This window comes from Coloeus monedula (assembly GCF_965178545.1).
Source record: "Coloeus monedula genome assembly, chromosome: 36".
NCBI classification, from domain to species: Eukaryota; Metazoa; Chordata; class Aves; order Passeriformes; family Corvidae; genus Coloeus; species Coloeus monedula.
In genome coordinates, this window is record NC_138816.1 from 1,814,095 (window position 1) to 1,841,645 (window position 27,551).

The 27,551-nt window shown below is 54.1% G+C and overlaps 2 protein-coding genes across 3 annotated transcripts; one reads left to right on the plus strand and one right to left on the minus strand.

Moving 5' to 3' along the window:
• Nucleotides 1-649: 649 nt before the first annotated feature.
• Nucleotides 650-24,743, minus strand: PPP1R10 (protein phosphatase 1 regulatory subunit 10). 2 transcript variants are annotated; one of them, XM_082299978.1, is made up of 20 exons: nucleotides 23,785-24,743; nucleotides 22,110-22,156; nucleotides 19,287-19,405; nucleotides 19,111-19,197; nucleotides 15,283-15,418; nucleotides 14,919-14,970; nucleotides 14,152-14,229; nucleotides 13,886-14,056; nucleotides 13,603-13,702; nucleotides 12,122-12,231; nucleotides 10,444-10,544; nucleotides 9,328-9,472; nucleotides 8,833-8,988; nucleotides 8,294-8,540; nucleotides 6,784-6,859; nucleotides 6,496-6,693; nucleotides 5,347-5,461; nucleotides 4,682-4,768; nucleotides 4,103-4,561; nucleotides 650-936 (listed from the first exon to the last, which is right to left on the minus strand). In XM_082299978.1, the coding sequence occupies exons 3-20, from the start codon at nucleotides 19,391-19,393 to the stop codon at nucleotides 827-829; spliced, it is 2,535 nt and encodes an 844-aa protein (XP_082156104.1). In that variant the 5' UTR covers nucleotides 19,394-19,405; nucleotides 22,110-22,156; nucleotides 23,785-24,743; the 3' UTR covers nucleotides 650-826. The 2 variants fall into 2 exon arrangements, with proteins under 2 accessions (XP_082156104.1, XP_082156103.1); XM_082299977.1 differs by lacking the exon at nucleotides 22,110-22,156 and having other exon boundaries at nucleotides 23,785-24,742.
• Nucleotides 24,744-25,156: 413 nt separating this feature from the next.
• Nucleotides 25,157-26,882, plus strand: MRPS18B (mitochondrial ribosomal protein S18B). The gene is made up of 7 exons (XM_082299994.1): nucleotides 25,157-25,249; nucleotides 25,617-25,716; nucleotides 25,811-25,908; nucleotides 26,145-26,213; nucleotides 26,328-26,394; nucleotides 26,490-26,549; nucleotides 26,628-26,882. Exons 1-7 carry the CDS (start codon nucleotides 25,166-25,168, stop codon nucleotides 26,864-26,866), a joined length of 717 nt encoding a protein of 238 aa, XP_082156120.1. The 5' UTR covers nucleotides 25,157-25,165; the 3' UTR covers nucleotides 26,867-26,882.
• Nucleotides 26,883-27,551: the final 669 nt, after the last annotated feature.

The window sequence follows — 27,551 nt, forward strand, 5'->3', positions numbered from 1 at the left end:
GGGGTTGTGTTAAACCCCAAAATCGACAATTTCTGCCCCCAAAATGAGGCTTGGCACCCCATAAATGACAATTTTTACTGCTGAGGGAGAATTTCTGGCCCTGGGGAGGGAATCCCACCCCCTAAATTCCAATTTCCACCCCTCAAGTTCCAATTTCTGCCCCAGAAGCGACGATTTCCCCCCAAAATTCCCATTTCCGTCCCTCACGGGGACGTTTCCCCCCAGAAATTCCAATTCTCGCTCCATAAACGCCGATTCCTCTCCCTTGGGAGGGATTTCCTCCCCAAAAATTCCAATTTCCACCCCTTGAAGAGGTGTTTCCCCTCTAAATTCCCAATTTTTTTCCCCCAAAAATTCTGATTTCCACCCCGTAAATCCCAATTTCGGACCTTTTTGGGAGGCTCTCACACCCCACAAACTCCAATTCTCACGCCTTCGAGAGGCGCTACCGCCCAAAATTCTGATTTCTCCCCCTAAATTCCATTTCCTCCCCCAAAAACAACAACACCCCCCCCCAACTCGGCCAAAATTCCAATTTCCACCCCTTAAAGGAGCGGGTTTTTCCCCCCTAAATTCTCCAATTTCTCCCCCAAAAACCCCCGATTCTCCCCCAAAAACCCCAATCCCCCCCCCCCATCATCATCATCATCACCACCACCACCAAACCCCTTCTTTTTCCCCTTTTTCCCCCTTTTTTCCCCTCCCCCCCCCCCCCCGTTTTTGCTCTCCCGAGGCCTCACAGAAGCCATAACCGGGTTGGGGGTGTGGGGGGGGGAGGGATCTCGGGGTGTTTTTTGGGGTGTTTTGGGGTTTTTTTTGGGGGGTTTCAGGGCAGGGGGGGCCCGTTGACGCCGGGGTGGTAGAAGGCACAGTTGTTCTCGTACCTGCAGCTGCCCTTGAGCATGAAGTGGCGGCACACGGCGCGGCTCGACATGTCTGGGGGAGACAAAAGGGGGGGGGGGCGCGTCAGGCGCCGGCCCCCGGCCCCAAAACGGCCCCAAAACGGCCCCAAAAACGGCCCCAAAACCGGCCCGGAGAGACCCCGGCACCTCCGGGGGGGAAGAGGAGGGAGGAAAGGGTGGGAAAGGGTTAAAAAGAGAGGAAAGGAGGGGAGGGTGGTTTAAGGGAAGGGTTGGAGTGGTTTAAGGAGGATTTTGGGGGGGGTTAAAGGGGAAGGGGGTGAACCCCTAAAACCCTAAAACGGCCCCGAAATCGCCCCAAAAAACGGCTCCGGAACGGTGCTGGAACAGCCTCAAAACGGGCCTGGGATGGCCCCAAAATGGCGGCTCTGGGGGGAGGAGGAGGAGGAGGAGGATGAAGGACACGGCTTTGGGGGCTTCCAGGAGGATTTTGGGGGTTAAAGGGAAGGGGGTGAACCCCTGACCCCCAAAAGGGCCCCAAAACAGCCCCAAAATGGCCCCAAAAGGGCCTCGGGACGGCCTCAAAATGGCGGCTCTAGGAGGAGGATGGGGATGGGATTTTGGGGGGTCCAAGGAGGATTTTGGGGGATCCAAGGAAGATTTTGGGGGGGGTAAAAGGGGAAGGGGATGAACCCCTGACCCCAAAATCCCCCTCAATGGCCCCAAAACGGCCCCAGAGCAGACTCGGGATGGCCTCAAAATGGCGGCTCCGTGAGGGGGAGGAGGAAGGAGGGGAAGGGGGAGGCTCCTGGAGGGGTTTTGGGGGACGTGAGGAGGATTCTGTGGGGTTAAAGGCAAAGGGGGGCGAACCCCTGACCCCAAAACGGCCCCAAAATCGCTCTGAAGTGGCCCCAGAGCGGCCTCGAAACGGGCCCAGACCAGCCCCGAAATGGCGGCTCCGGGAGGAGGAGCAGGGGTGGCTTTTTTGGGAGGTTTAAGGAAGATTTTGGGGGGTTAAAGGGGGACGGGATGAACCCCTGACCCCAAAAGGGTCCCGAAATGGCCCCAAAAGGGTCCCGAAATGGCCCCAAAAGGGTCCTGAAATGGCCCTAAAAGGGCCCAGACCGACTCCAAAATGGCGGCTCTGGAGGGTTTTGGGGGGTTGAAGGAGGATTTTGGGGGCCCCGAAACGCTCCGGGAGGAGAGCGAGCGCCGCAATTTCGCGATGGGGAGGGGGTTTAGGGAGGGTTAAAGGGGAGGGGGCCGCAAACCGACCCCAAAAAAGCCCTGAATGGCCCCAAAACGGCTCCAGAGCAGCCCCACGGCAGCAGCTGCAGGAGGAGGAGGAGGAGGAGGAGGAGGAGGAGGAAGGGAGGGGAGGGGAGGGTGGGGGAGGGGCAGCGGGGGAGCCCCACGGGTTTTGGGGGGGGGGGGGGCCCTGAGCCCCCCTCTGCACGCCACCGCTGAAACTACAGCTCCCAGAATGCCCTGCTGTCCCCTGCAGAGCCGGACTACGACTCCCAGCAGCCCTTGCGCCACACACACACACAAAAAAGCAAAGGGTAAGAACTACAACTCCCAGCATGCCTTGCAACGGAATTAAAGCCGGGTTCGCGCCCTGCGAGGCCTCAGGGCCCTGCGTTGGGCTTAGGCCGGCTTTGAACCCGAACTACAACTCCCAGCATGCCCTCCTGGTAAATTAAAGCCAGGCTTAGGCCCCACCAGGCCTCAGTGGCCACCTCAGGGCCGGTTTTAGGCCCTTCCGGGAGCTGAACTACAACTCCCAGCATCCTCTGCTGTTCACCGCTAGAGGAACTACAACTCCCAGCATGGCTTGCTTAGAGTTAAAGCCGGGTTCAGGCCCCGTTAGGCCTCACGGCCTTTCCTAGAGCCGGCTTTAGGTGTCCTGGGAGCGAACTACAACTCCCATCATGCTTTACTGCCCCCTCTTTAGAGAACTACAACTCCCAGCATGCCGCGCTGCCAAATCAAAGCCGCGCTTTGGCCGCAGTGCCCTCGTTAGGGCTGGGTTTAGGCCCTCCCAGAATGTCCCGGGAGCCAAACTACAACTCCCAGCATCCCTTGCTTCCCGAGTTAGTTGAACTGCAACTCCCAGGATGCCCCGCGGCCTCTCCCAGAGCGGGTTTGAACTCCCCTCAGCCCTCGCGGCCTCCAGTTTAGAGCCGGTCTCAACTCCCAGCATCCTCTGCCGCCCCTCCCACCTGACAAACTACAACTCCCAGCGCCCCTTGCTGCCGCAACAGGTCCGGAACTACAACTCCCAGCAGCCTTCGCGGCTGGCTTACCACACCCCCTTTCCCTCCCAGCATGCCTCGCGGCCGCTTCAGCAGCACCGAACTCCAACTCCCAGCATGCCTTGCTCCCCCGGCGTTCACACAACTACAACTCCCAGCATGCCCCGCGGCCCTTCCCACCAATGGCCGCCGCGGGGGGCAGGGCTCGGAGCCCACCACGCTGTGGGGGGAGGGGAGGGGGTCCCTCGCTGCCCGGGGCCCGTTTTGGGGGAGGGGGGTCCCTCGCTGCCCTCCAGCCATTTTGGGGGTGGTCCCTTGGCCATTTTGGAGGGTCCCTGGGGCCGTTTTTGGGGGGGGGGGGGTGTCCCTTCCCAAATTTGGGAGGGTCCCTCGGTTATTTTGGGTGGGGGTCCCTCACCGCCGCTGCCCCTTTTCGGGGCAGTCCCTCTCTCCCCCTGCCCCATTTTTGGGGCGGGTCCGGTGCCGCCCTGGGGCCATTTTGGGGAGGGGGGGGGGTGGTCAGGGGTCTCTCACTGCCCCCCCCTCCAGCCGCTTTTTGGGGGGAGGGGGTCCCTCACCGCCATCACCCCCATTTTGGGGGGGCTCTCTCGCTGCCCCCCCCGGCCCCGCCGCCATCGTGGGGGGAGGAGCACATTTAAGGGGGGGGGGGGGTCTCTCCTGTCTCCCCCCCCTGCCCTCAGCCCCTCAGCCGCCATTTTGGGGATGGGGGAGGGGGTCTCTCAGCCCCTCCCCCCCCCGCTCAGAGCCCCATGGGGGGTCTGCGCCAGTCGGGGCCCCTCCCCCAAGGCCCGGGGGGCTCCAGGGGCTGCAAGGGGGGGTGATGAGGGGGCGGGGGGGGCTCCCCGCCCCCCCCCCTCCAGCGGGGCAGGAAAGGCGGGGGCGGCGGGGGTGGGGAGGGGGCACCCACGGGCCCCTCCCAAGCGGGGCCGGGCCCCCCCCAGAGCCAGGCCCCCCCCCCCAATTTACCTCCGCCGTGGCCTCCGCCGTGGCCCCGGGGGGGGGGGTGGTCTCTGCCGTGCTCGCCGTGCCCGCCTGGGGGGGGGGGAGGGCCCCCCCGGGACCCCCCCCCGCCGCCGCCGCCATTGGGGGGGGGGCCCCCGCTCCTGCCCCCCCCGCCCCGGCAGCGATAAGGGGGGGGAGGGGGGGGCTCGGCGCCGCCGCGGCCCCCCCGGGGCGGGGGGCGGTGGAACGGAGGGGGGGGCCCCCCCCCGCCGCCCCCCCCGCGCATTCCCCCTCCCCCTCCCCCACCGGGGGGGCCCCCTCGGAGGCCTCCCCCTCCCCCACCCCCGTCAGGCCCCTCCCCCCAGAAATCGCCGCCGCGCTGAGGGGGGGGGGGGCCCAACAGGCGGGGACCCCCCGGGAGCCCCGGGGGGAGGCCGGGACCCCCCCCCCCGCCGCCGCCGCCGCCGCCGCCACCGTGGGGGCCTGCAAGGGAAGAGACGACAAATTTGGGGTTAGAGAGGGAGGTTTTGGGGGGGGTTGATTTTTTTTTTTTTTTTTGGGTGGTTCTGGGGGGTGCTGGGAATTTGGGGAGGGGGCACTTACCCGGCATGGGCCCCCCCGGGGGGAAGTGCTGCATCTTGGGTGGGGGGAAGCCGTTCATGGGGCCGGGGCCCAGCAGCCCGTGGGGAACTGCAGGAGAGGGGGAGGGGAGAGGTCAGGGGGACCCCAAAACAGCTCCAAGGGAGGGTGGGGACCCCTCCCCAAATCCCCCCCAAAACAGCTCCAAGGGAGGGTGGGGACCCCGCCCCCAAATCCCTCCCAATTGAAGGGGGCAGTCCTGAGAAGGGACCCCTCCCCAAGTCACCTCCCAAAGGACCCGAATTTAACGGAAAACCCCCCAAATTTGTCTGACCTCCCCTCCCCCCTCCCAGCTCTGAGGTGACCCCAATTAACGGGACACCCCCCCCCCCCCCAGGGTGATTCCAAGGGACTTCTCCCAAATCACCCCAAATTTCAGGGACCCCCTCCCCCCCCCAAGGTCATCCCTGTTAAGGGGTGACCCTCAAAGCCACCCAGGGGTCACCCGGGGCCACTGCCCAGAGCTCCCCCCAGGAGGGGACGGTCACCCTGAGGGGACGGGGCGTCCCCAAGGGATCCCCAAGGTGCCCCCAAGGTGTCCCCAAGGGGTCCCCAATGTCCCCAAGGTGCCCCCAAGGTGTCCCTGGGGGTCCCCAAGGTGTCCCCAAGGTGTCCCCGGGGTCCCTCACCTCCTGCGGGCCCCCCCGGCGGCTGTGCCTGCAGGTTGCCCAGCAGGTGCTTGATTTTGTCGGAATAGTCCGGCTGCTTCAGCAGCTCCTCGGCCTTGTGGCTGCTGGGGCCGCCCTGCGGGGAGAAACGGGGGGAAAAGTGAGAAAAACGGGGGGAAACGGGGGAAAATGGGGAGAAAATGGGGAGAAAAATGGGGGAAATGAGGGAAAAATGGGGGAAAATGGGGGAAAAATGGGGGGAAAACGGGGGAAAAATGGGGGGAAAACGGGGGAAAAATGGGGGAACAAACGGGGCAAAACCAGGGGAAAAACGGGGGGAAAATGGGGGAAAAATGGGGGGGAAACGGGGAAAAACGGGGGAAAAACGGGGGAAAAACGAGGAGAAAAACTGGGAGAAAAACTGGGAGAAAAACTGGGGGCAAAAACGGGGGAAAAAACGGGGGAAAAAACGGGGGAAAAAACGGGGGAAAAAACGGGGGAAAAATGGGAGGAAAACGGGAAAATGGGGAAAAAACAGGGTAAAAAATGGGGGGAAAAACGGGGGGAAAACAGGGAAAAGAAGGGGGAAAAACGGGGAAAAACAGGCAAGAAAATGCACAAAAAACACGGAAAACACAGAGAAAACACAAGGAAAAATGGGCAAAAAAGAGACATAAAACAGGGAAAAACGGGCAAAAACCAGACAAAAAACGGAGAAAAAACAGCGAAAAACAGGCAAAAACCAGAGAAAACACAGGGGAAAAACAGACAAAAACCAGGGAAAAACCAGGCAAAAAAGGGACAAAAACCAGGGAAAAAACACAGAAAAATGGACAAAAACCGGGGAAAACGGGGGGAAAAAAGAGGAAAGAAAGGAGAAAAATGGGGGAAAGATGTCTGACTCCCCTCAATTTAAGATCCCAAATTTATGCCCCCCCTCCCATCCCAATTTTGGGGTTCCCATTATGGGAACCCAATTGATGACCTCAAATTTAAACCCTCCCCTCAATTGATGAATCCCCAATTTTGGGGCTTCCCACGACAGGGTCACCCCCCCAGTTTTGGGATTCCCATGATGGGGGTGACCCCTCCCATTTTGTGGCCCCCCCAGGTACTCGTGACCCCCCCGTACCCTCCCCAAATTTTGGGGCTGCCCGTTTTGGGGGTTACCATGATGGAGCTGAGGATCTCCTGCATGTTGATGGGGGTGTTTTGGGGGGGTCCTGGGGGGCCCTTGCCGGCCCCGACGCTGCCCATGAGGTTGGCAAGGACTGGGGGCAGCTTGGCCCCCGCCCCCGGCTCCGGGGAGGCCGCGGAATTCCCGGGATCCAGCCCCTCGGGATACGCTCCGTCCTCGCCCGAGCAGTCCTGGGGGGGCACAAATGAGGGGTCAGGAAAGGCGTTTTGGGGTTTCTTTTTAGGTTTTGGGGGTTTTTGGGGGGGTTTTTAAGGGCTTACCTCGTCCAAGGGGATGAGTTTGGGTGGGAGTGGCTCGTAGGATTCCGGGTCGGGCTCGTGGGGGCTGTCGGGAATGCTGAGGGGGGGAAAAGGGAGGGGGAAAAGTCAGGGGGTTTCTGGGATCCCAAGGGATTTGGGGCCCCAAGGGCTTCCAACCCCACATTCCCAGGTTGAGGTTTTCCAGTTCTGGATGTGCCTCAAAAATTGGATTCTCCACGAGCTTGGGTGTCCCTCAGAATGGTCCCAAAATGGCACCTGAAGCGTCCCCCAAAAAGGGACAAAGGGATCCCAAAACGACCCCCAAAGAGAGGCTCAAAGTGCCAAAAAAAGCATCTAAAATGTCCCTGAAATAATTCCCAAAATGGCACCAAAAGTGTTTCTAAATATAGACTCAGAGCGTCCCCAAGACAGGGCTTAAATCACCCCAAAATGGCCCCCAAATTCCTCACAAAATGGTGCCTAAAGTGTCCCCAAAATGGCCCCCCAAAGTGCTTCTAAAACTGCACCCAAAACGTCTCTAAAAAGGGACTTGAAAGTATTCTTAAAATGGCCCCCAAAAAGGCCTGCAATGTGCTCCCAAAACGGCCCCCAGAGTGTCCCCAAAATGACCCTTAAAGCCCTCACAAAATGGCGCCAAGTGTCCCCAAAATGGCCCTTAAAGCCTTCACAAAATGGCCCCCAAAGTGTCCCCAAAATGGCCCTCAAAGAGTCCCTAAAATGGCGCCCAAAGTGTCCCCAAAACAGCCCTTAAAGCCCTCACAAAATGGCGCCCATAGTGTCCCCAAAATGGCCCTTAAAGCCCTCACAAAATGGCCCCCAAAGTGTCCCCAAAACAGTCCCCAAAGTGTCCCAAAAATGGCCCTTAAAGCTCTCACAAATGGCGCCCAAAGTGTCCCCAAAATAGCCCTCAAAGAGTCCCTAAAATGGCGCCCAAAGTGTCCCCAAAACAGCCCTTAAAGCCCTCACAAAATGGCGCCCAAAGTGTCCCCAAAATGACCCTTAAAGCCTTCACAAAATGGCGCCCAAAGTGTCCCCAAAATGGCCCTTAAAGCCCTCACAAAATGGCCCCCAAAGTGTCCCCAAAACGGTCCCCAAAGTGTCCCAAAAATGGCCCTTAAAGCCCTCACAAAATGGCCCCCAAAGTGTCCCCAAAACCGTCCCCAAAGTGTCCCCAAAACAGCCCTTAAAGCCCTCACAAATGGTGCCCAAAGTGTCCCCAAAAACAGCCCCCAAAGTGTCCCCAAAATAGCCCCCAAAGCAGCTCCTAAAGCCCTCACAAAATGGTGCCCAAAATGTCCCCAAAATGTCCCAAAAACAACCCTTAAAGCCCTCACAAAATGGCGCCCAGAGTCTCCTCAAAATGGCTGCCGAATCACCCTCACCAACCCCTGACATTCTGGGCTCAGAACACCGCGAATCCCCCGTTCCCGAGCAGCTCCGAAAGGAGATCCGGGATGTGACAGCCCCCAAGCCCAAATTCCCGAGAAATGCCCCCAGAATCCCCGCTCACCTCTCCTTGGAGAGGAAGATCTCCTGCAGGATGCCCTTGACGCGCTCGGCCTGCGTGAAGCGCTCGCGGCTGCCGCTGCCGGGGATGACGAGCGGCGCCGGCAGCTCCAGGGCCTTGGGGTAGGCCCAGGGCACCTTCTCCTCCATGGAGTCGTGGCTGAGGCGCCGCGCCGTCTCGAAGGCGTGCCGGTCCTTCAGCATCTCCCGCTTGGCCGCCTCGCCAAAGTCCTTGATCTTGTTCACGTTCACTGTGAGGGGAAAATCTGGCATCAGTTGAGGGGAGAAGGGCCTGGCATCGTCTCGCTCCGGCTTGTCCGGGTTGGAAACGTTCCAAAATGGCGCCCGAGGTGTTCGCAAAATGGTGCCCGACGAGTTTGCAAAACGGCCCTCAAAGAGTCCCACAGAATAACCCCGAAATGATCCCAAAATGGTCCCCAAACTGTCCCGGAGATCCCTCAAAGGATCCAAAGGAGTCCTGGGTGAAAACCCGGGGGTTTTTCCAGGGAATTCGGGGGGTTTTCCAGGGAATTCCAGGCTCACCTCGCTCGGTCTCGTCGAGCTCGAAGTAGAAGTACTCGCGCAGCCGCCCCTCCTCGGGCCACGACACCGATTTCTTCTTGCGGGGCCTGCGCGGGCCTGGGCCACCCTCTGAGGGGACATCGGTGGCCTTGGAGTCACCCCCTGCCTCCGACGAGCCTGAGGGGACACCAGGAAACAGGAGGGGTCAGCAAAGGGGGATCCCAAAACCGCGGGGTTTGACCCCAGAATGGCACCCAGGGAGGGCTGAAATGGTGCCCAAAAAGGGGCAAAGTGACACCAAAACGGCTCCTGGATCATTGCCACAAAGGGACTGGCAGCGTTCTCAAAATGGCACCCAAACCGTCCCAAAAGAGGGACTCAAAGTGTTCCTCAAACGGCCCCCAAATCTCCTCAAACTGTCCTCAAACAGTTCCCAGTCCCACCCAAACTGTCCCAAAATGCCTCCAAATTGTCCCCAAAGCCCCCAAAGTGCCCTCCGGCCCCCCCAGTCTGTACCTGTGTCCATGGGCTCGGGCACCTCGATGGCCGGCACGGGCGTCCCCGGCCGCTCCGTGTCCATGGGCTCTGCGGCCGCCGGCTCCGGGGACGAGGGTTTGGCCGTGCTGGGCTCCGGCGCCGGCTTCCCCTCGAAGGGGCTGGGCTGGGGAGGCACAGGGGGGGTCAGAACAGAGGGGATTCACCCCAAAACGGCCACCAAAACGTCCCCAAAAACGGAGTCACAGCGTTCTCAAAACTGCATCTGCAGCGTCCCCGGATCGGTCCTCCAGGTGTTCCCAAAATGGCTTCCAAAATATCCCTCAAAATGGCCCCCAAATGGTCCCCAAAACGGCACCTAAATAGTGCCTAAAAGGCCACATAATGTCCCCAAAAAAGGACTCCAAGTGCTCCCAAAATGGTCCCCAAAAATGGTCCCAAAATGGTCCCCAAAAATGGTCCCAAAATGGTCCCAAAATGGCACCTAAATAGTGCCTAAAAGGCAACATAATGTCCCCAAAAAAGGACTCCAAGTGCTCCCAAAATGGTCCCCAAAAATGGTCCCGAAACGGCACCTAAATAGTGCCTAAAAGGCAACATAATGTCCCCAAAAAAGGACTCCAAGTGCTCCCAAAATGGTCCCAAAATGGTCCCAAATTGGCACCTAAATAGTGCCTAAAAGGCAACATAATGTCCCCAAAAAAGGACTCCAAGTGCTCCCAAAATGGTCCCCAAAAATGGTCCCAAAATGGTCCCAAAATGGCACCTAAATAGTGCCTAAAAGGCAACATAATGTCCCCAAAAAAGGACTCCAAGTGCTCCCAAAATGGTCCCAAAATGGTCCCCAAATGGTCCCAAAATGGCACCAAAATAGTGCCTAAAAGGCAACATAATGTCCCCAAAAAAGGACTCCAAGTGCTCCCAAAACAGTCCCAAAAATGGTCCCAAAGTGGTCCCCAAATGACCCCCAAAGTGTTCCAAAAAAATAAGGCTTAAAAATATTCACAAAATAGCCCCCAAAAGTGCCCCTAAATTAACCCCCAAAGCGTCCCCAAAAAGGGACCCAAAGTATCCCTAAAATGGCTCCCAAAGCCTTCCCAAAATAGCCCCCAAAAAGTCCCAAAACGGGTCCCTCACCTTGGCCGCCGTCGGGGACAGAACCTTCTTCTTCTTCTTGATCTTGATGCCGGGGACGGGCGCTGAGTTCAGGGCGTCCAGGAACCCGAGGCCTTCCATGGCTGGGGGAGCACAGGGGGGTCACCAAAAAACCCCAAATCCACTCCCAAAATGGGTCCCAAACCTGCCTCAAAACGGTGCCCAAATCTGCCCTAAGAAACATCCCAAATCCGCCCCAAAATGGCTCTGAAATTCACCCCAAAATGGCACCTAAGGCACCTCTCGAAACTGGACCCGAATCGGTCCCAAAATGGGACCAGAATCTGGCCCAAATCGGTCTCAAATTGTTCCTAAAACTGGGTCCAAATCAGTCCTAAAATGGGCCTCAAATCAGTCCCAAAATGACATCCAGGTATTACCCAAAACCACCCAAACTGTCCCCAAAAATGGCACCAAAAGGAACCCAAAAAGGCATCAGAAATCCCCTCTGGAGAGGTCCCAAATATCACCTGAATCGTCCCCAAAATCAAGCCTGAAAGAACCCCAAAACTAAACCCTAATGGCACCAAAATCAACCCCAAAATGGCACCAAAATCAACCCAAAATGGCACCAAAATCAACCCTAAAATGGCACCAAAATCAAGCCAAAATGGCACCAAAATCAACCCCTAAATGGCACCAAAATCAACCCTAAATGGCACCAAAATCAACCCCAAAATGGCACCAAAATCAACCCAAAATGGCACCAAAATCAACCCTGAAATGGCACCAAAATCAACCCCAAAATGGCACCAAAATCAACCCCAAAATGGCAACAAAATTAACCCTAAATGGCACCAAAATCAACCCCAAAATGGCACCAAAATCAACCCCAAAATGGCAACAAAATCAACCCTAAATGGCACCAAAATCAACCCTAAATGGCACCAAAATCAACCCCAAAATGGCACCAAAATCAACCCCAAATGGCACCAAAATCAACCCTGAAATGGCACCAAAATCAACCCCAAATGGCACCAAAATCACCCAAAAGGGCACCAAAATCAACCCTGAAATGGCACCAAAATCAACCCTAAATGGCACCAAAATCAACCCCAAATGGCACCAAAATCAACCCTAAATGGCACCAAAATCAACCCCAAAATGGCAACAAAATCACCCAAAATGGCACCAAAATCAACCCCTAAATGGCACCAAAATCAACCCTGAAATGGCACCAAAATCACCCAAAATGGCACCAAAATCAACCCCAAAATGGCACCAAAATCAACCCTAAATGGCACCAAAATCACCCCAAATGGCACCAAAATCACCCCAAATGGCACCAAAATCAACCCCAAAATGGCACCAAAATCAACCCCTAAATGACACCAAAATCAACCAAAACGGCACCAAAATCACCCAAAACGGCACCAAAATCACCCAAAATGGCACCAAAATCACCCAAAATGGCACCAAAATCAACCCTAAATGGCACCAAAATCACCCAAAATGGCACCAAAATCAACCCGAAAACGGCACCAAAATCAACCCCAAAATGGCACCAAAATCAACCCCAAATGGCACCAAAATCACCCAAAATGGCACCAAAATCACCCAAAATGGCACCAAAATCACCCAAAATGGCTCCCAGATGTCCCCAAACCCCCTCAAGGTGTCTCCAAACTCCCCAAAATCCCCAAAACGTCCCCAAACTCACGCTGGGGGGGGATGATCTTCACTTTGATCTCCTTGGCCGCGTTCGGGGCCGTGTTCAGGGGTTTGTATTTCTTCTCTGCCAGAGGAGCCTCCCCGGGGGCTGTCGGGGCGCTGTGGGGGGAGGAAAAAGGGTCAGGATCCCCCCCAAAATCACCCCAAAACCCCCCCAAGATTGCCCCCAAAATCACCCCAAAAAACCTGCCCCCAAAATCACCCCCCACCCCCAAAAAATCCCATATTCTTCCAAATCAGCCCCAAATCCCCCCAAAAGCAGCTCCGAGACTCCCCAAAATGGCCCCGAGACCCCAAAAATTACCCCAAATCCCCCCAAAAGCAGCTCGGAGCCTCCCCAAAATGGCCCTGAGACCCCAAAAATTACCCTAAATTGCCCCCAAACAGCCCTGAGCCTCCCCAAAATGGCCCTGAGACCCCCAAAATTACCCCAAAAATTACCCCAAATCCCCCCAAAAGCAGCTCCGAGACTCCCCAAAATGGCCCTGAGACCCCAAAAATTACCCCAAATCCCCCCAAAAGCAGCTCCGAGACTCCCCAAAATGGCCCTGAGACCCCAAAAATTACCCCAAATCCCCCCCCAAAAACAGCTCCGAGACTCCCCAAAATGGCCCTGAGACCCCAAAATTTACCCCAAATCCCCCCAAAAGCAGCTCGGAGCCTCCCCAAAATGGCCCTGAGACCCCAAAAATTACCCCAAATTGCCCCCAAACAGCCCTGAGCCTCCCCAAAATGGCCCTGAGACCCCAAAATTTACCCCAAAAATTACCCCAAATCCCCCCAAAAGCAGCTCCGAGACTCCCCAAAATGGCCCCGAGACCCCAAAAATTACCCCAAATTGCCCCCAAACAGCCCTGAGCCTCCCCAAAATGGCCCTGAGACCCCAAAATTTACCCCAAAAATTACCCCAAATCCCCCCTCAAAAGCAGCTCCGAGACTCCCCAAAATGGCCCTGAGACCCCAAAAATTACCCCAAATCCCCCCCCAAAAGCAGCTCGGAGACTCCCCAAAATGGCCCTGAGACCCCAAAAATTACCCCAAATCCCCCCAAAAGCAGCTCCGAGACTCCCCAAAATGGCCCTGAGACCCCAAAAATTACCCCAAATTGCCCCCAAACAGCCCTGAGCCTCCCCAAAATGGCCCTGAGACCCCCAAAATTACCCCAAAAATTACCCCAAATCCCCCCAAAAGCAGCTCCGAGACTCCCCAAAATGGCCCTGAGACCCCAAAATTACCCCAAATCCCCCCCCAAAAACAGCTCCGAGACTCCCCAAAATGGCCCTGAGACCCCAAAAATTACCCCAAATCCCCCCCCAAAAGCAGCTCGGAGACTCCCCAAAATGGCCCCGAGACCCCAAAAATTACCCCAAATCCCCCCAAAAGCAGCTCCGAGACTCCCCAAAATGGCCCTGAGACCCCCAAAATTACCCCAAATCCCCCAAAAACAGCCCCGAGACCCCAAATCCGCACCTCTGCCTCTTGACCGGGACGGGTTTCAGGCTGTACTTGTCGGACGAGGCCGAGTTCAGTTTCTTCACCGGCGCCAGCGACGGCGTCTCCAGCTCCAGCCCTGAGGGGAAAAAGGGTCAGAAATGCCCAAAACAGCCCCAAAAATCCTCCAAACGCATCTAAAACCGACCCTAAAACGGCCCCCCAATGCCTGAAACCCCAAGAAAAGAGCTCGAATCCCCTCCAGACAGCTCCAAATTCCCCAAAGCAGCCCCAAATCCCCCAAAATCTCGTGTTCTCGTACCTGTGGAGCGGAACTTGGCGTGGCTGGGGGCCGTGGTCCGCAGGGATTTGGGTTTTTCCCTCTTTTTTTCGGGCATTTCCTCACTTTTGGCCTCATTTTTGGCCTCCTGGGGTTTCTCCGGGACGGGCGTTTTGCTTTTGTTTTCCTCTTTCTTCTTCTTTTTATCTCGTTCTGGGGTGGGAAAAGGGCAGGAGGGAAGGGGGTGAGGGGGTTTTGGGGGAATTTGGGGGGATTTTGAGGGAATTGTGGGGGATTTTGGGACTCACCTGTGGGTTGGGAGCTGCTCTGGGAGCGGATCACCCCCATCCAGTCGCTGACGAGGATGGAGGCCAGGCGGCGAAGCTCTGAGGGGTTAATTGATAATTAATCGTTAATTAAACTGCGATTAATCAACGATTGATCAAGCAGGGGGGGGGGAACGTGACACAGAGGGAATTTGGGGGGTTTGAGAGGGGATTTGGGGGGTCTGAGAAAGGTTTTTGGAGGATGCAAGGGAAGTTTTGGGGGATCTGAGGAAGGTTTTGAGGGGTCTGAAGGGGAGTTTGGGGTGGTCAGGGGGATTCAGGGGGATCTGAAAGGGGTTTGAGGAAGGTTTTGGGGTTCTCAGGGGGATTTTGGGGGTCTTAGGAGGGTTTTGGGGAGTCTGAGAGGGGTTTGAGAGAGTTTGAGGAAGGTTTTGGGGTTGTCAGGAGGATTTTGGGGGTCTCAGGAGGGTTTTGGGGAGTCTGAGAGGGGTTTGAGAGAGTTGGAGGAAGGTTTTGGGGTTCTCAAGGGGATTTTGGGGGTCTCAGAAGGGTTTTGGGGAGTCTGAGAGGGGTTTGAGAGAGTTGGAGGAAGGTTTTGGGGTTCTCAAGGGGATTTTGGGGGTCTCAGGAGGGTTTTGGGGAGTCTGAGAGTGGTTTTGAGGGGTCTCAGTAGGGTTTTCAGTGTCTATGGGGTTTTCTGGGGGGTTCCAAGTGGATTTAAAGGGTCTGAGGGAGGTTTTGGGGGTCTCGAGGGGATTTTGGGGAGGTCCCAGGGGGTCTCTGCTCACCCTCATCATCGCTGGACTTGCTGAGCTGCTTCACCAGCTTGGCCGTGTTGTTCTGCAAAGGAAATGAGGTGTCAGGAGGGGACAAAAAGGGACACAAAAACCACCCCAGGGACACAAAATCCACCCCAGGAGAGGACCCAAAGGAGACAAAAACCACTCTGGGAGTCCCCAAAAGCCACCCGTGGTGTCCCCAGGTGCCACCTGAGTGTCCCCAAACCCCCTGGAAGGGACCCAAAGGAGACAAAAAGCCAGCGGGGGAGTGGCAAAACCGACTGTAGGAGTGACAAAGGCCACCTGAGAGTCCCCAAAAGCCACCTGGGGGGTCCCCAAGTGGCACCAGAGGGTCCCCAAAGCCCCCCCGGACCTGCTTGAGGTGGTCGACGGTGAGCGGGAGGTGCTGCAGGGTGAGCAGCAGCTGCTGCAGGAAGGGGACGTTGTTGGCGGCCTTGGAGCCCGTCAGCCACGTGTTGAGCAGCTTGTACCCCCCGATCCGGATGAATCTGAGGGGAAAAAGTGGGAATTGCGTCCGGATCCAGCTGGGAAAACCTGGAATCCATCCAAATCCACCCAAATCCACCCCAGATCCAGAACAAATCTGCTCAAAATCCAGCTAAATCCACCTAAAATCCACCTAAAATTGACTTTTCCATGTGTTTATTTGGACAGGAAGAATGTGAGGGAAAAAAGTGGGAATTCTGGCTGGATCCAGCTGGGAAAACCTGGAATCCATCCAAATCCACCCAAATCCACCCCAGATCCTGAACAAATCTGCTCAAAATCCAGCTAAATCCACCTAAAATCCACCTAAAATTGACTTTTCCATGTGTTTACTTGGACAGGAAGAATGTGAGGGAAAAAAGTGGGAATTCTGGCTGGACCCAGCTGGGAAAACCTGGAATCCATCCAAATCCACCCAAATCCACCCCAAATCCTGAACAAATCTGCTCAAAATCCAGCTAAAGCCACCTAAAATTGACTTTTCCATGTGTTTGCTGGGCCAGGATGAATCTGAGGGGAAAAAGTGGGAATTCTGGCTGGATCCAGCTGGGAAAACCTGGAATCCATCCAAATCCACCCAAATCCACCCCAGATCCAGAACAAATCCTGAACAAATCTGCTCAAAATCCAGCTAAATCCACCTAAAATCCACCTAAAATTGACTTTTCCATGTGTTTACTTGGACAGGAAGAAGCTGAGGGAAAAAAGTGGGAATTCTGGCTGGATCCAGCTGGGAAAACCTGGAATCCATCCAAATCCACCCAAATCCACCCCAAATCCTGAACAAATTCACTCAAAATCCAGCTAAAGCCACCTAAAATCCACCTAAAATTGACTTTTCCATGTGTTTACTTGGACAGGATGAAGCTGAGGGAAAAAAGTGGGAATTCTGGCTGGATCCAGCTGGGAAAACCTGGAATCCATCCAAATCCACCCAAATCCAGAACAAATCCTGAACAAATCTGCTCAAAATCCAGCTAAATCCACCTAAAATTGACTTTTCCATGTGTTTGCTGGGCCAGGATGAATCTGAGGGGAAAAAGTGGGAATTCTGGCTGGATCCAGCTGGGAAAACCTGGAATCCATCCAAATCCACCCAAATCCAGAACAAATCCTGAACAAATCTGCTCAAAATCCAGCTAAATCCACCTAAAATCCACCTAAAATTGACTTTTCCATGTGTTTACTTGGACAGGAAGAATGTGAGGGAAAAAAGTGGGAATTCTGGCTGGACCCAGCTGGGAAAACCTGGAATCTATCCAAATCCACCCAAATCCACCCCAAATCCTGAACAAATTCACTCAAAATCCAGCTAAAGCCACCTAAAATCCACCTAAAATTGACTTTTCCATGTGTTTACTTGGACAGGAAGAATGTGAGGGAAAAAAGTGGGAATTCTGGCTGGATCCAGCTGGGAAAACCTGGAATCCATCCAAATCCACCCAAATCCACCCCAAATCCTGAACAAATCTGCTCAAAATCCAGCTAAATCCACCTAAAATCCACCTAAAATTGACTTTTCCATGTGTTTACTTGGACAGGAAGAAGCTGAGGGAAAAAAGTGGGAATTCTGGCTGGATCCAGCTGGGAAAACCTGGAATCCATCCAAATCCACCCAAATCCACCCCAAATCCTGAACAAATTCACTCAAAATCCAGCTAAAGCCACCTAAAATCCACCTAAAATTGACTTTTCCATGTGTTTGCTGGGCCAGGATGAATCTGAGGGGAAAAAGTGGGAATTCTGGCTGGACCCAGCTGGGAAAACCTGGAATCCATCCAAATCCACCCAAATCCAGAACAAATCCTGAACAAATCTGCTCAAAATCCAGCTAAATCCACCTAAAATCCACCTAAAATTGACTTTTCCATGTGTTTACTTGGACAGGATGAAGCTGAGGGAAAAAAGTGGGAATTCTGGCTGGATCCAGCTGGGAAAACCTGGAATCCATCCAAATCCACCCAAATCCACCCCAAATCCTGAACAAATTCACTCAAAATCCAGCTAAAGCCACCTAAAATCCACCTAAAATTGACTTTTCCATGTGTTTACTTGGACAGGATGAAGCTGAGGGAAAAAAGTGGGAATTCTGGCTGGATCCAGCTGGGAAAACCTGGAATCCATCCAAATCCACCCCAAATCCTGAACAAATTCACTCAAAATCCAGCTAAAGCCACCTAAAATCCACCTAAAATTGACTTTTCCATGTGTTTACTTGGACAGGAAGAATGTGAGGGAAAAAAGTGGGAATTCTGGCTGGATCCAGCTGGGAAAACCTGGAATCCATCCAAATCTATCCAAATCCAGAACAAATCCTGAACAAATCCTGAACAAATCTGCTCAAAATCCAGCTAAATCCACCTAAAATCCACCTAAAATTGACTTTTCCATGTGTTTACTTGGACAGGATGAAGCTGAGGGAAAAAAGTGGGAATTCTGGCTGGACCCAGCTGGGAAAACCTGGAATCCATCAAAATCCACCCAAATCCACCCCAAATCCTGAACAAATTCACTCAAAATCCAGCTAAAGCCACCTAAAATCCACCTAAAATTGACTTTTCCATGTGTTTACTTGGACAGGATGAAGCTGAGGGAAAAAAGTGGGAATTCTGGCTGGATCCAGCTGGGAAAACCTGGAATCCATCCAAATCCACCCCAAATCCTGAACAAATTCACTCAAAATCCAGCTAAAGCCACCTAAAATCCACCTAAAATTGACTTTTCCATGTGTTTACTTGGACAGGAAGAATGTGAGGGAAAAAAGTGGGAATTCTGGCTGGATCCAGCTGGGAAAACCTGGAATCCATCCAAATCTATCCAAATCCAGAACAAATCCTGAACAAATCCTGAACAAATCTGCTCAAAATCCAGCTAAATCCACCTAAAATCCACCTAAAATTGACTTTTCCATGTGTTTACTTGGACAGGATGAAGCTGAGGGAAAAAAGTGGGAATTCTGGCTGGACCCAGCTGGGAAAACCTGGAATCCATCAAAATCCACCCAAATCCACCCCAAATCCTGAACAAATTCACTCAAAATCCAGCTAAATCCACCTAAAATCCACCTAAAATTGACTTTTCCATGTGTTTGCTTGGCCAAGATGAATCTGAGGGAAAAAAGTGGGAATTCTGGCTGGATGCAGCTGAGAAAACCTGGAATCCATCCAAATCCACCCAAATCCACCCCAAATCCTGAACAAATCTGCTCAAAATCCACCTAAAATCCACCTAAAATCCACCTAAAATTGACTTTTCCATGTGTTTACTTGGACAGGAAGAATGTGAGGGAAAAAAGTGGGAATTCTGGCTGGACCCAGCTGAGAAAACCTGGAATCCATCAAAATCTACCTGACTCCACCAGAAACCAAAAAAAAAATTCCCTCAAAATCCACTTAAATCTAACTAAAATCCACTTTTATGCGTACGTACTTCCCAGGATAAATTTGAGGGGAGAAAAAGTAGGAATTCTGTCCAGACTTAGCCAAAAAAACCTTGATTCCATCAACATCTCTCCAAATCCAACCAAAACCCACTCCAAATCCCACTTTTCCACGTGCTTACTCAGCCAGGATAAACCTGAGGGAAAACAGTGGGAATTCTATCTGGAGCCAGCCGGGAAAACTCTGAATCCACCCAAATCCACCCCAAATCCACCCCAAAATCCCCCCAAAATCCCGTTTTGCCACGTGCTTACTTGGCCAGGATGTCCTGGGCCCGGGTCTGCAGGAGGATGTTCAGGTAAATGCAGCGACTCACCATCTTCTGGGAGTCCTTCATGAGGCTAATTCACGGTACAAACATTAATTAGTGCTCATTAATTAAAAAAAAAGATGTTAGAGCCCTAAAAAAGAGCATTTTGGGGGGTCTCACCTGAATATTTTGGAGATGCCATCCATGGTTTTGACCTCCCCATCCCGGCCCAGGAAACAATCGAGGCCCTTGAGGAGCTCCTTGGGGTCGATGGGGCCGGAGCCCATGGCAGGAACAGCCTGGAAAAAGGGGGGAAAATGGGAAAAACGGGGTTAGGATTGGGGGGAGACCCCTTAAATTCAGGGCACGTTAAAATGTCGGTGGTAAAACGAGACCTGAGTGGGGTCCTGAGAGCAAAACGGGAGAAATCGGCACCAAAAAGGGGGAAATCGGGCCTAGAAAGGAGGGAATCAACCTCCAAAAGCTGGAAAACAACCCCAAAAATGGGGGAACCATCCCTAAAAAGCAGGAAATGGACTCTAAAAGATGAAAACCAACTGTAAAAAAGGGGAAAAGGGGGAAACAAACACAAAAAAAGAGGAAAAACAACTCTGAAAAGTTGGGAAAAAAAAGAAATCAACCCTAAAAAGCAGGAAATCAATCTCAAAATGAGGGAAAATAAACTCCAAAAGCTGGAAAAACACATCAAAACACTGGAAACAACCCCACAAAGGAGGCAATCAACCCCAAAAAGCTGGAAATAGGCCTCAAAAAGCTAACCACCACCCCAAGAGGCTGGAAAAAACCCTGGAAACGCGTAAATCAGCCCCAAAAATGAGGAAAACCACCCTGAAAAGCTGGAAATCAACACCAAAAGGAGGAAATCAATCCTAAAAAACCAGAAATCAACTTTAATAAGGAGGAAAACAACCTTTAAAAGGAGGAAATTGCCCCCAAAAGCTGGAAATCAACCCTAAAAAGCTGGAAACCACCACTTAAAAGGGGAAATGAACCTGAAAGAGCTGGAAATTGCCCCCTAAAAGACAGAAAACAGCTTTAAAAAGCAGGGAATGACCCTCAAAAAGCTGGAAATGGCCCCCAAAAAGCAACAACGTATCAACCCCAAAAGTGGGAAATCAACCCCAAAAATGGGAAATCAACCCCAAAAGTGGGAAATCAACCCCAGAAGTGGGAAAATCAACCCCAAAAGTGGGAAATCAACCCCAAAAGTGGGAAAATCAACCCCAAAAGTGGGAAAATCAACCCCAAAAGTGGGAAAATCAACCCCAAAAGTGGGAAAATCAACCCCAAAAATGGGAAATCAACCCCAAAAGCTGGACATGGTCTCCAAAAAGGGGTCCCAGGGACCCCCAAGGGACACGGGGGGGGGCACAGGCCCCCTCCCCTCTGATGCCATTCCAATAACCTCGTTTATTAATAATTAATTAAAATATTAACACAGGGGAGGAGGATTTGGGATCACACATGGGGGGGGGGGGGGCAACAAAGCCTGAGCCCCTCCCCCTCAAATTTGTAATTTAAAGATGAATTAACCCCATTAATTTAGAAAATGAGACAAACTCTGCTATTTCCAACCATTTTCCCCATAATTTCAATAATTTTTTGTTAATTAACGAGCAGAACAAAGGTCAAGGGGGGCTTTTCAACCCCCCCCCCCTCAAGTTTAATTAACCAGGGGTTAATTAACAAGCTGCCACTTAAGGAGAAGCCACATTTGGGGGGTGTCACCCCCTGCCCCCCCCAACTCAGGCCATAATTAAACCCTCTAATGAACCAACCATTAATTAACACCTCATTAATTAAGGCCAAACCCCCCCCCCCCCTTCATTGACCCCAATCCCAGCCCCTCCCCCTTCCTGTGAGGGGGTTCACGCTCTGACATCATTAATCGCCACTAATTAAAGCTTAATTATGTCCCAGTTTCCTTAACGAGGGCAGGGGGAGGAGCTGGCTGGGTTTTTTTTTGGGGTTAAAACCTCTCAAAACCTCGATTTTTCGGGTGAAAGCTCCCCTAAAATCTCAATTTTTGGGGTGGGTGAAGCACCCAGAGCTGGGGGTTCGTTAAGTGCCCCCCCCACGGTAATTAATTAAAGGATACAACCCCCAATTATAGGAATTAATTGGGGGGGGGGGGGGGGTGTCAGCAAAGCCACCCCTCTGCAAAGACACAAGAAAAGGTTAAATCAGCACAACCCCCCCCCAAAAAATGAGGGAGGGCCCCAACATTTGGAGATTTACCCCAAATTTTCACTGTAACCTTTAACCCCGCCCCCCCAAAAAATGAGTGTGGGAAGGGTCCCACTGCTGGGCGAGGGGCAAAGCCCCCTCCCCAAAAAGATTTTTGAGGTTCTCCCCCCATTTTTGGAGGTCCCACAGAGGCAAAGCCCCCCCTTAAAGGGGCTGGGGGCCCCCAAAAAGCCCCAAAACCCCCCCCAAAAAGGGGGAAAACCCCATTTTTGAAGGGGGGGGCCTTGGGTGGGTCAAAGGCTGACCCCTCCCTCCCCAAATTGAGGTTTTTACAGCATTTTTGACTTGGTTTACCCCCAAAAAAGGTTTTATTGGGGGATAAATCTGTAGGGGGACCCCAAAATTGAGGCGGGGGGGGCTGCCCATGCCCCACCCCCCCAAAAGGAAATGCTACCACTGGGGAGAAAAGGGCAGAATCTGGAGGGGAATTAATGCCAAATAAATGGGTTTATTCCCCAAAAAAATCCCAATTACCAGAAAGGATCAGGGATCTCGGTGGTTTTCACCCAAATCTGTTGAATTTTGGTTAAAAAAAAAGGAGGGGGGGAGGGGGAAAAACCCAACTCCCGACTGCCACATGCACCAGGAGAGGGAAGAGAGAGGGGGGGAAAAAAAAGGGAATTTCGGGAATTTTGACGTTTTCAAAACCCTGGATCCAAAGGCCACGAAATGGAATTAAAAGCCCAAAAAATAAAAAAAATAAAAAAAAAAAAAAAAGAGGATTTTTTTGCTTACCCGGGTTGTGGCTGTTCCCTCCCTTTGCTGAGGTAAAGCTTCCTAAGCTGCAAAAACGGGGCAAAACCATTGAAAATCGGGAAAAAATGGAGTTTTGGGGGTGTTTTCCCTCCCAAAATTCCTATTTTTTTGGGGTTTTTTTTTGTTTTGGGTGGTGTGTGTGTGAGGAAAGGGGAGGGTGAAGCCCAGTGGTAGCATTTCCCTGTCACGATAAATTCAAGGTTATCAAAGGCTCGAGGACACTGCTCCCCCCCCAATCCCAAATTCCCCAAACCCCCCCCACAAAAAAAAAAAAACCAAGAAAAGACAACAGAGAAAAGGAAAAAAAAAAAAAAAAGGAAAAAAATCCCGTGAAAAAGAAGGCAAAAAAAGGGGATTTTGGGGGTCCTGCGGATGGAAGGGGGGAGTTAAAAAAGGGATTTTGGGAAAAGGAGCAATTTGGGGGGGCTAAAAAAGGGGGGAAATGGAATTTTAAGGGGGGGGGGCCTCGCAGGGGGAGGGGCATCAACGGCGAGGCCTCGGCGCCATTTTAGAGCTGGGAAAAATGCCCCAAATTGGGGGGGTTTTGAGGGATTTTTCAGGAATTTCGGGGGGGGTTAGCGGGCTTTAAAGCGGGGGGGGGGACACAGAAACAAGAGACAAAGAGAAATCTGTTAAACTCCCCCCCCCCCAAAAAAAACCCTTCAAAACCACTAGGATTGGGATTAAACCCCCCCAAAATTAAAAGGGGGGGGGGGGGGGAAGAAAAAAGAAAAAAGGTGGGATTGGAGCTGTAATAAAAAAATCCCCAAAACCGCGGAATTAAGGAAAAAAAAAAAAGTCCGGATTGTGGAAAACAAAGAGCGGGCGCCATTTTGGAGCTGCCCTGGGAAGGGTTCTGAGGGAAGGGGGGGGGGAAATGATTTAAAGTGGTTTTCTGAGGGAAAAAAAGCAGGATTTGGGAAAAGCTCAGCCTGCCTAGCAATCTTTATTGCTAGATTGCGACCCCCCCCATCCCAAATCGCACCCCCCCGTCCCAAAATTTCCACCCCATCCCCGACTTTAAGCGGCCCCCCCCCCGCCCCACGTTTCTCAGCGCAAAAAACAATCCTAAAATGGCACCTAAAAAATAAAAATAGGAAAGAAATCAGCTTTTTTTTGGAAATTTCCAACCCCCCCCCCGCGCGGTTTTTTCGGGTTGTTTTTTTTTTTTTTTCCCCTCCCCTTCTCCCCCCCCTATTATTATTATTATTTTTTTTTTTTTGCAATCTTTATGTACAGATTGCTGGCCGGGAATGCCCCGAAAATTCCCGGAATTCCCCGAATTCCCGAAATTCCATCTCCCCCACCGCGCGACTTTTTTGGGGGGGTTTTTTTTGGGGTGGGCCGGGGGGGGGCCGTTTTCCAGCTTTTCTGGGAGGTTTTTTTTTTGCGGGGATTTTGCTTTTTAAACCGTGGGAGCTGCTCGTGGACCCCTCCTCCTCCTCCGAAACCGCTTTTTTCTCCCGAAACCCCCCCAAAATTTCCAGCTTTCACCACCTTTTGGCACAGCCCACGTCCTCCTCAAGCACACGGGGGGGGGGGGGGCTCTTCCTCCCAGTATTTTTTGCTCTTTGTGACAAATAAATCAGTTTTTTTAAAGGGTTTTTTTCTTGTATTTTTTAAAGGGGGAGCCTGCTGAAAATTCAACACTTACTATCCAATTTTTTTTCTCAGCCGACAGCGCTTCAAGGTTTGGATTTTGGCATTTGGAGGTGGTGTTAGAGCCAAAAAATTCGTTTGATTTTAGTCATGGCTTTAAAAAAAACGCAGCAACTTTTTTTTTGCAGCTTGACGGGTATTTTGGTTTGTTTTTTTTTTTAAGGGTTTTTTTTTTTTCCTTGGTTTGTTTTCTAAAGCCCTAAAAGAGTGGATCGAGCTAAATTGGTCGAGCTAGAAACCAAAAAAAAAATAATAATAAAAAAAAGTTGCTTGGGTTTTTTTGTTTAAAAAAAAAAAGTGGGCTTTGCCTTTGTTTTTTGGGGGGAAAGAAGAGGGAAATATGTTTTTTAAAGTGGCAGTTTCCTTCGGGTTTGGAACGGCTTCCAAGGACGGTCCAAAGGACGGAGAGGCTGCAGCGGCTCTTCACGGCAAAGGGGGAGAGAAAACCTGTTTTTTCCTTCCCCTCTTTGTTGTATATATATTTTTTGTTGTTTTGTTCGCGTTTTGTATTGTATTTTGTATTGTTTGTATTGTTTTTCTCTCGTGGTAAAGGCGACGGCGTCTCTCAAGACCAACCAAACCTGGAGCGGGGAAAGGAAAAATAAAAGGGGGGGGGGGGGAGGAGGGGAGGTGGGCATAACGACACAAAAAAAAAAGGAAAAAAATTGAAAAAAAAGAAATTAGAAGCAAAGAAGAAAAGACACGGAACGATTAGAAGCTGTTATCCCCAGGGAGATTTTAGAGTTTTAAAAGGGGGAAAAAGGCAAAAAAAATAACGAGGAAACGCCCTTGGAAAAGGGAGAGGGGGAAGGGCTCAACTCTGAGAGGACATGAGGGCGGCGGCGGCCCCGGAGGAGCTTCGGGACGAGAGAAGCCGCGTTTTTCCCCCAAATTAACAACACGTGGCGTTTCAAGAGCCCCTCCAAACCAAAAAAAAAAACCGGGGAACCCCCTCCCCCCCCCCCCCCCGCGCCCCTTTCCCCACCCGATAAACCCCCGGCCCAACGCAGCTCTTTACTCACCTCCACCAGCCCTCAGAATGGCGGCGGCGCCGCCGGGCGCGGCCTTTTATACCAGGCCACGCCCCTCGCCTCGCCACGCCCCCCGGCGCGCGCCGGCCACGCCCCCTCCTCCCGCTCAACCGCCCAACCGCGCCTGCGCGGGGCCCGCAGCGCGCGCGCGCGCGCGGCTACCGCCCTCCATTGTCCGCGGGCCGTGTGGCGCAGTTTTAATTCGGGCAGCGAGGAGGAGGGCGCTGCGCATGCGCCGGAAGCCGCCGGGCGGGGAGCGGCCGTACGGCAAGATGGCGGCGCCCCGCCCCCGCGTGAGGGGAGGGGGGAGCGGCGCGGGGCGGGGCGTGAGGGAGAGGCGGGAAGATGGCGCTGGCCCGGGCGGCGGCGGCGCTGAGGGCGGCGGGAGGAGGCGGCGGGAGGGGCGCGGGGAGGCCGCGGTGGGCGCAGGTGAGGCACGGAGCGGCGGGAGGGGGACGCCGGGGGGAGTTGGGGGGACGGGGGGAGGTGTGGGGGGGGGGGAAAGGGCGGCGCGAGCCACGTGCGGCGGGCGGGGCGAGTGACGTCAGTGCGCGCCGATTTCTTCCCGCTAGGGGGCGCCGGGGAGGGGGCGTGGTTTGGCGAGGCGTGACGTCATGATCCGCATTGCGGGTTACGTCATGCTGCGCTACGGGCTGGTTAGTGCGGGCTGAGTGACGTCAGCTCCGTCCCGTGACGTCACCGCGGGGTGCTGAGCGATGGGGGGAAGGGGCAGCCCTGCGCGATGCGTGACGTCATCGCTCCGAACGCAACTATGACGTCATAACCCCCTCCCCAGGACTTCCCCCGGCTCTGCAGCACCCAAGAAACCCCCAAGGACCCCCCGCCCGCCCCCTCCCCCTACCAGGACCGGCCCTGGGAGTACCTGGAGAGCGAAGGTTTGTGTGGGGGAGGAGATTCTTGTGGGGGGGCCGAGGGGGGGTTTTGGGGTCCCAAACCCCTTAAAACCCCCCAAAAATGTCCCCACCGCAGAATACCGGGCCACCTACGGTGACAAGCCCGTGTGGCACGGCTACCGCTGCAGCCACAAGGGATCTGTGCCCCCCCAGCGCACCCGCAAGGCCTGTCTGGTGAGTACTGGGAGCACTGGGAGGGCTCCTGGGCACACTGGGGGCATTTTGGGGGGCGAAAGGGGCATTTTGGGGGGGGTTCTGCTGCTGCAGAGCCTGAGGGGGGGACTGCAGAGGCACTGGGAGGGTACTGGGGGCGTTTTGGGGACCTTTGAGGCCTCTCAGGTGACGTTTTGTGGGGCACTGGGAGTGACTGGGACTGACTGGGACTGGGTCGCTTCCCCCTCTTCCCTCAGCGCCGGGGGAGCCACGTGGGGAACCCGTGCCCCATCTGCCGGGACCGGAACCTGCTGGTGGATTTTCGGGTGAGTTCGGGGGGCTTGGGGGAAAATGTGGGGGGACCTGCATTAGCCCCCTGTTGCTGATTTTCCTTCTTCTTCACTTTTCTTTCTTTTTTATGCTTTTTTTTCTCTCTCCAGAATGTCAAGCTGCTGGACCAGTTCATCTGTCCCCACTCTGGCATCATCTTCCACCCCATCCACACAGGTGAGGGGACACCTGAGGGTCACCTTTGCGTCCCTGCGGTCACCTTTGTGTCCTTGGGTCCCTTTTGGGTGTCCCTGACCCCTTTTCCCCCTCAGGGATCTGCATGAAGCAGCACAAGCGCCTATCCCAGGCCATTGCCCAAGCCCAGGACCACGGTGAGCCCTGAAGCTCAGATTTTAGGGAGTCCCAACCCCCCTGGGTGCCCCTCAAGACCCTCAATCCCCCCTTTCCAGGTCTCCTGTGGCTCCACGTCCCCTTCGTGCCGGTCCCTGACGAGGATTTCTCCAACCAACACGCGGCTGTGGGGAAAACTCCACCGGCGCCTGCCCTGACGGGGCCGGGCCAGGCCTGGTACCCCTGGTATGAGTGGCAGCAGCCCCCTGCCACCGAGGTGGCCCGGATGCGCCGCCTTTACCGGGGATTCCTCAAGGAGAATTACCCCGATACCCCCCCAAGCCCATCGGGGGAATAAAACGTTCAAAAACCCACCCCCAAAACTCTTCGTTTTCCTTGTCTGGGAAACTGAGGCACGGGGCCAAAATGGCGGCCGAGCCGCAAAATGGCGGCGTGTATGAGGGGGAGTATATCCCACAATGCTTTGCGGGGAAGGAGGGGAATGCTTCCCTTCATGCTTTGCTGCGGCGCGAACAGCGGGTTGCTAAGGGGGGCGGGGCTTGGGTGCTGAAGGCGGGAGAAAGGGCGGCAGCGATTGGGCGAGCAGGTGCCGGGGGTGGAGCTTAGCGCAGGACAGCAAAAGTGATTGGTCGGCGGGTTGCCAGGGGCGCGGCTTGATGCCCGAGAGCGGAAGTGATTTGCCGGCGGCTGCTATGGGCGGGATTTGTTGTCTGAGGGCGGGCGAAGGGGCGTCCGCCGTTGGCGAGCGGTTGCCATGGGCGGCACTGGGTTGCTACGAACGGGCGCGGCGGCGGCAGCGGCTGTCCGCTGGTTTCCGTGGGCGGGACTCGGTTTCTAAGGGCTGTCAAATGGGAAGCAACGATTGGCTGTCGGTTGCTAAGGGCGGGACTCGGTTGCTAAGGACGGCCGAACGCAGCACAGCGATTGGCCGGCGCTTGTCGGACCCGGCCGCGATTGGCTGATTCCTCCCCGCGGGGGGCGTGGTTTCTTTGCCGCCCGGGCGCGGCCGTGGCGGTGGCGGC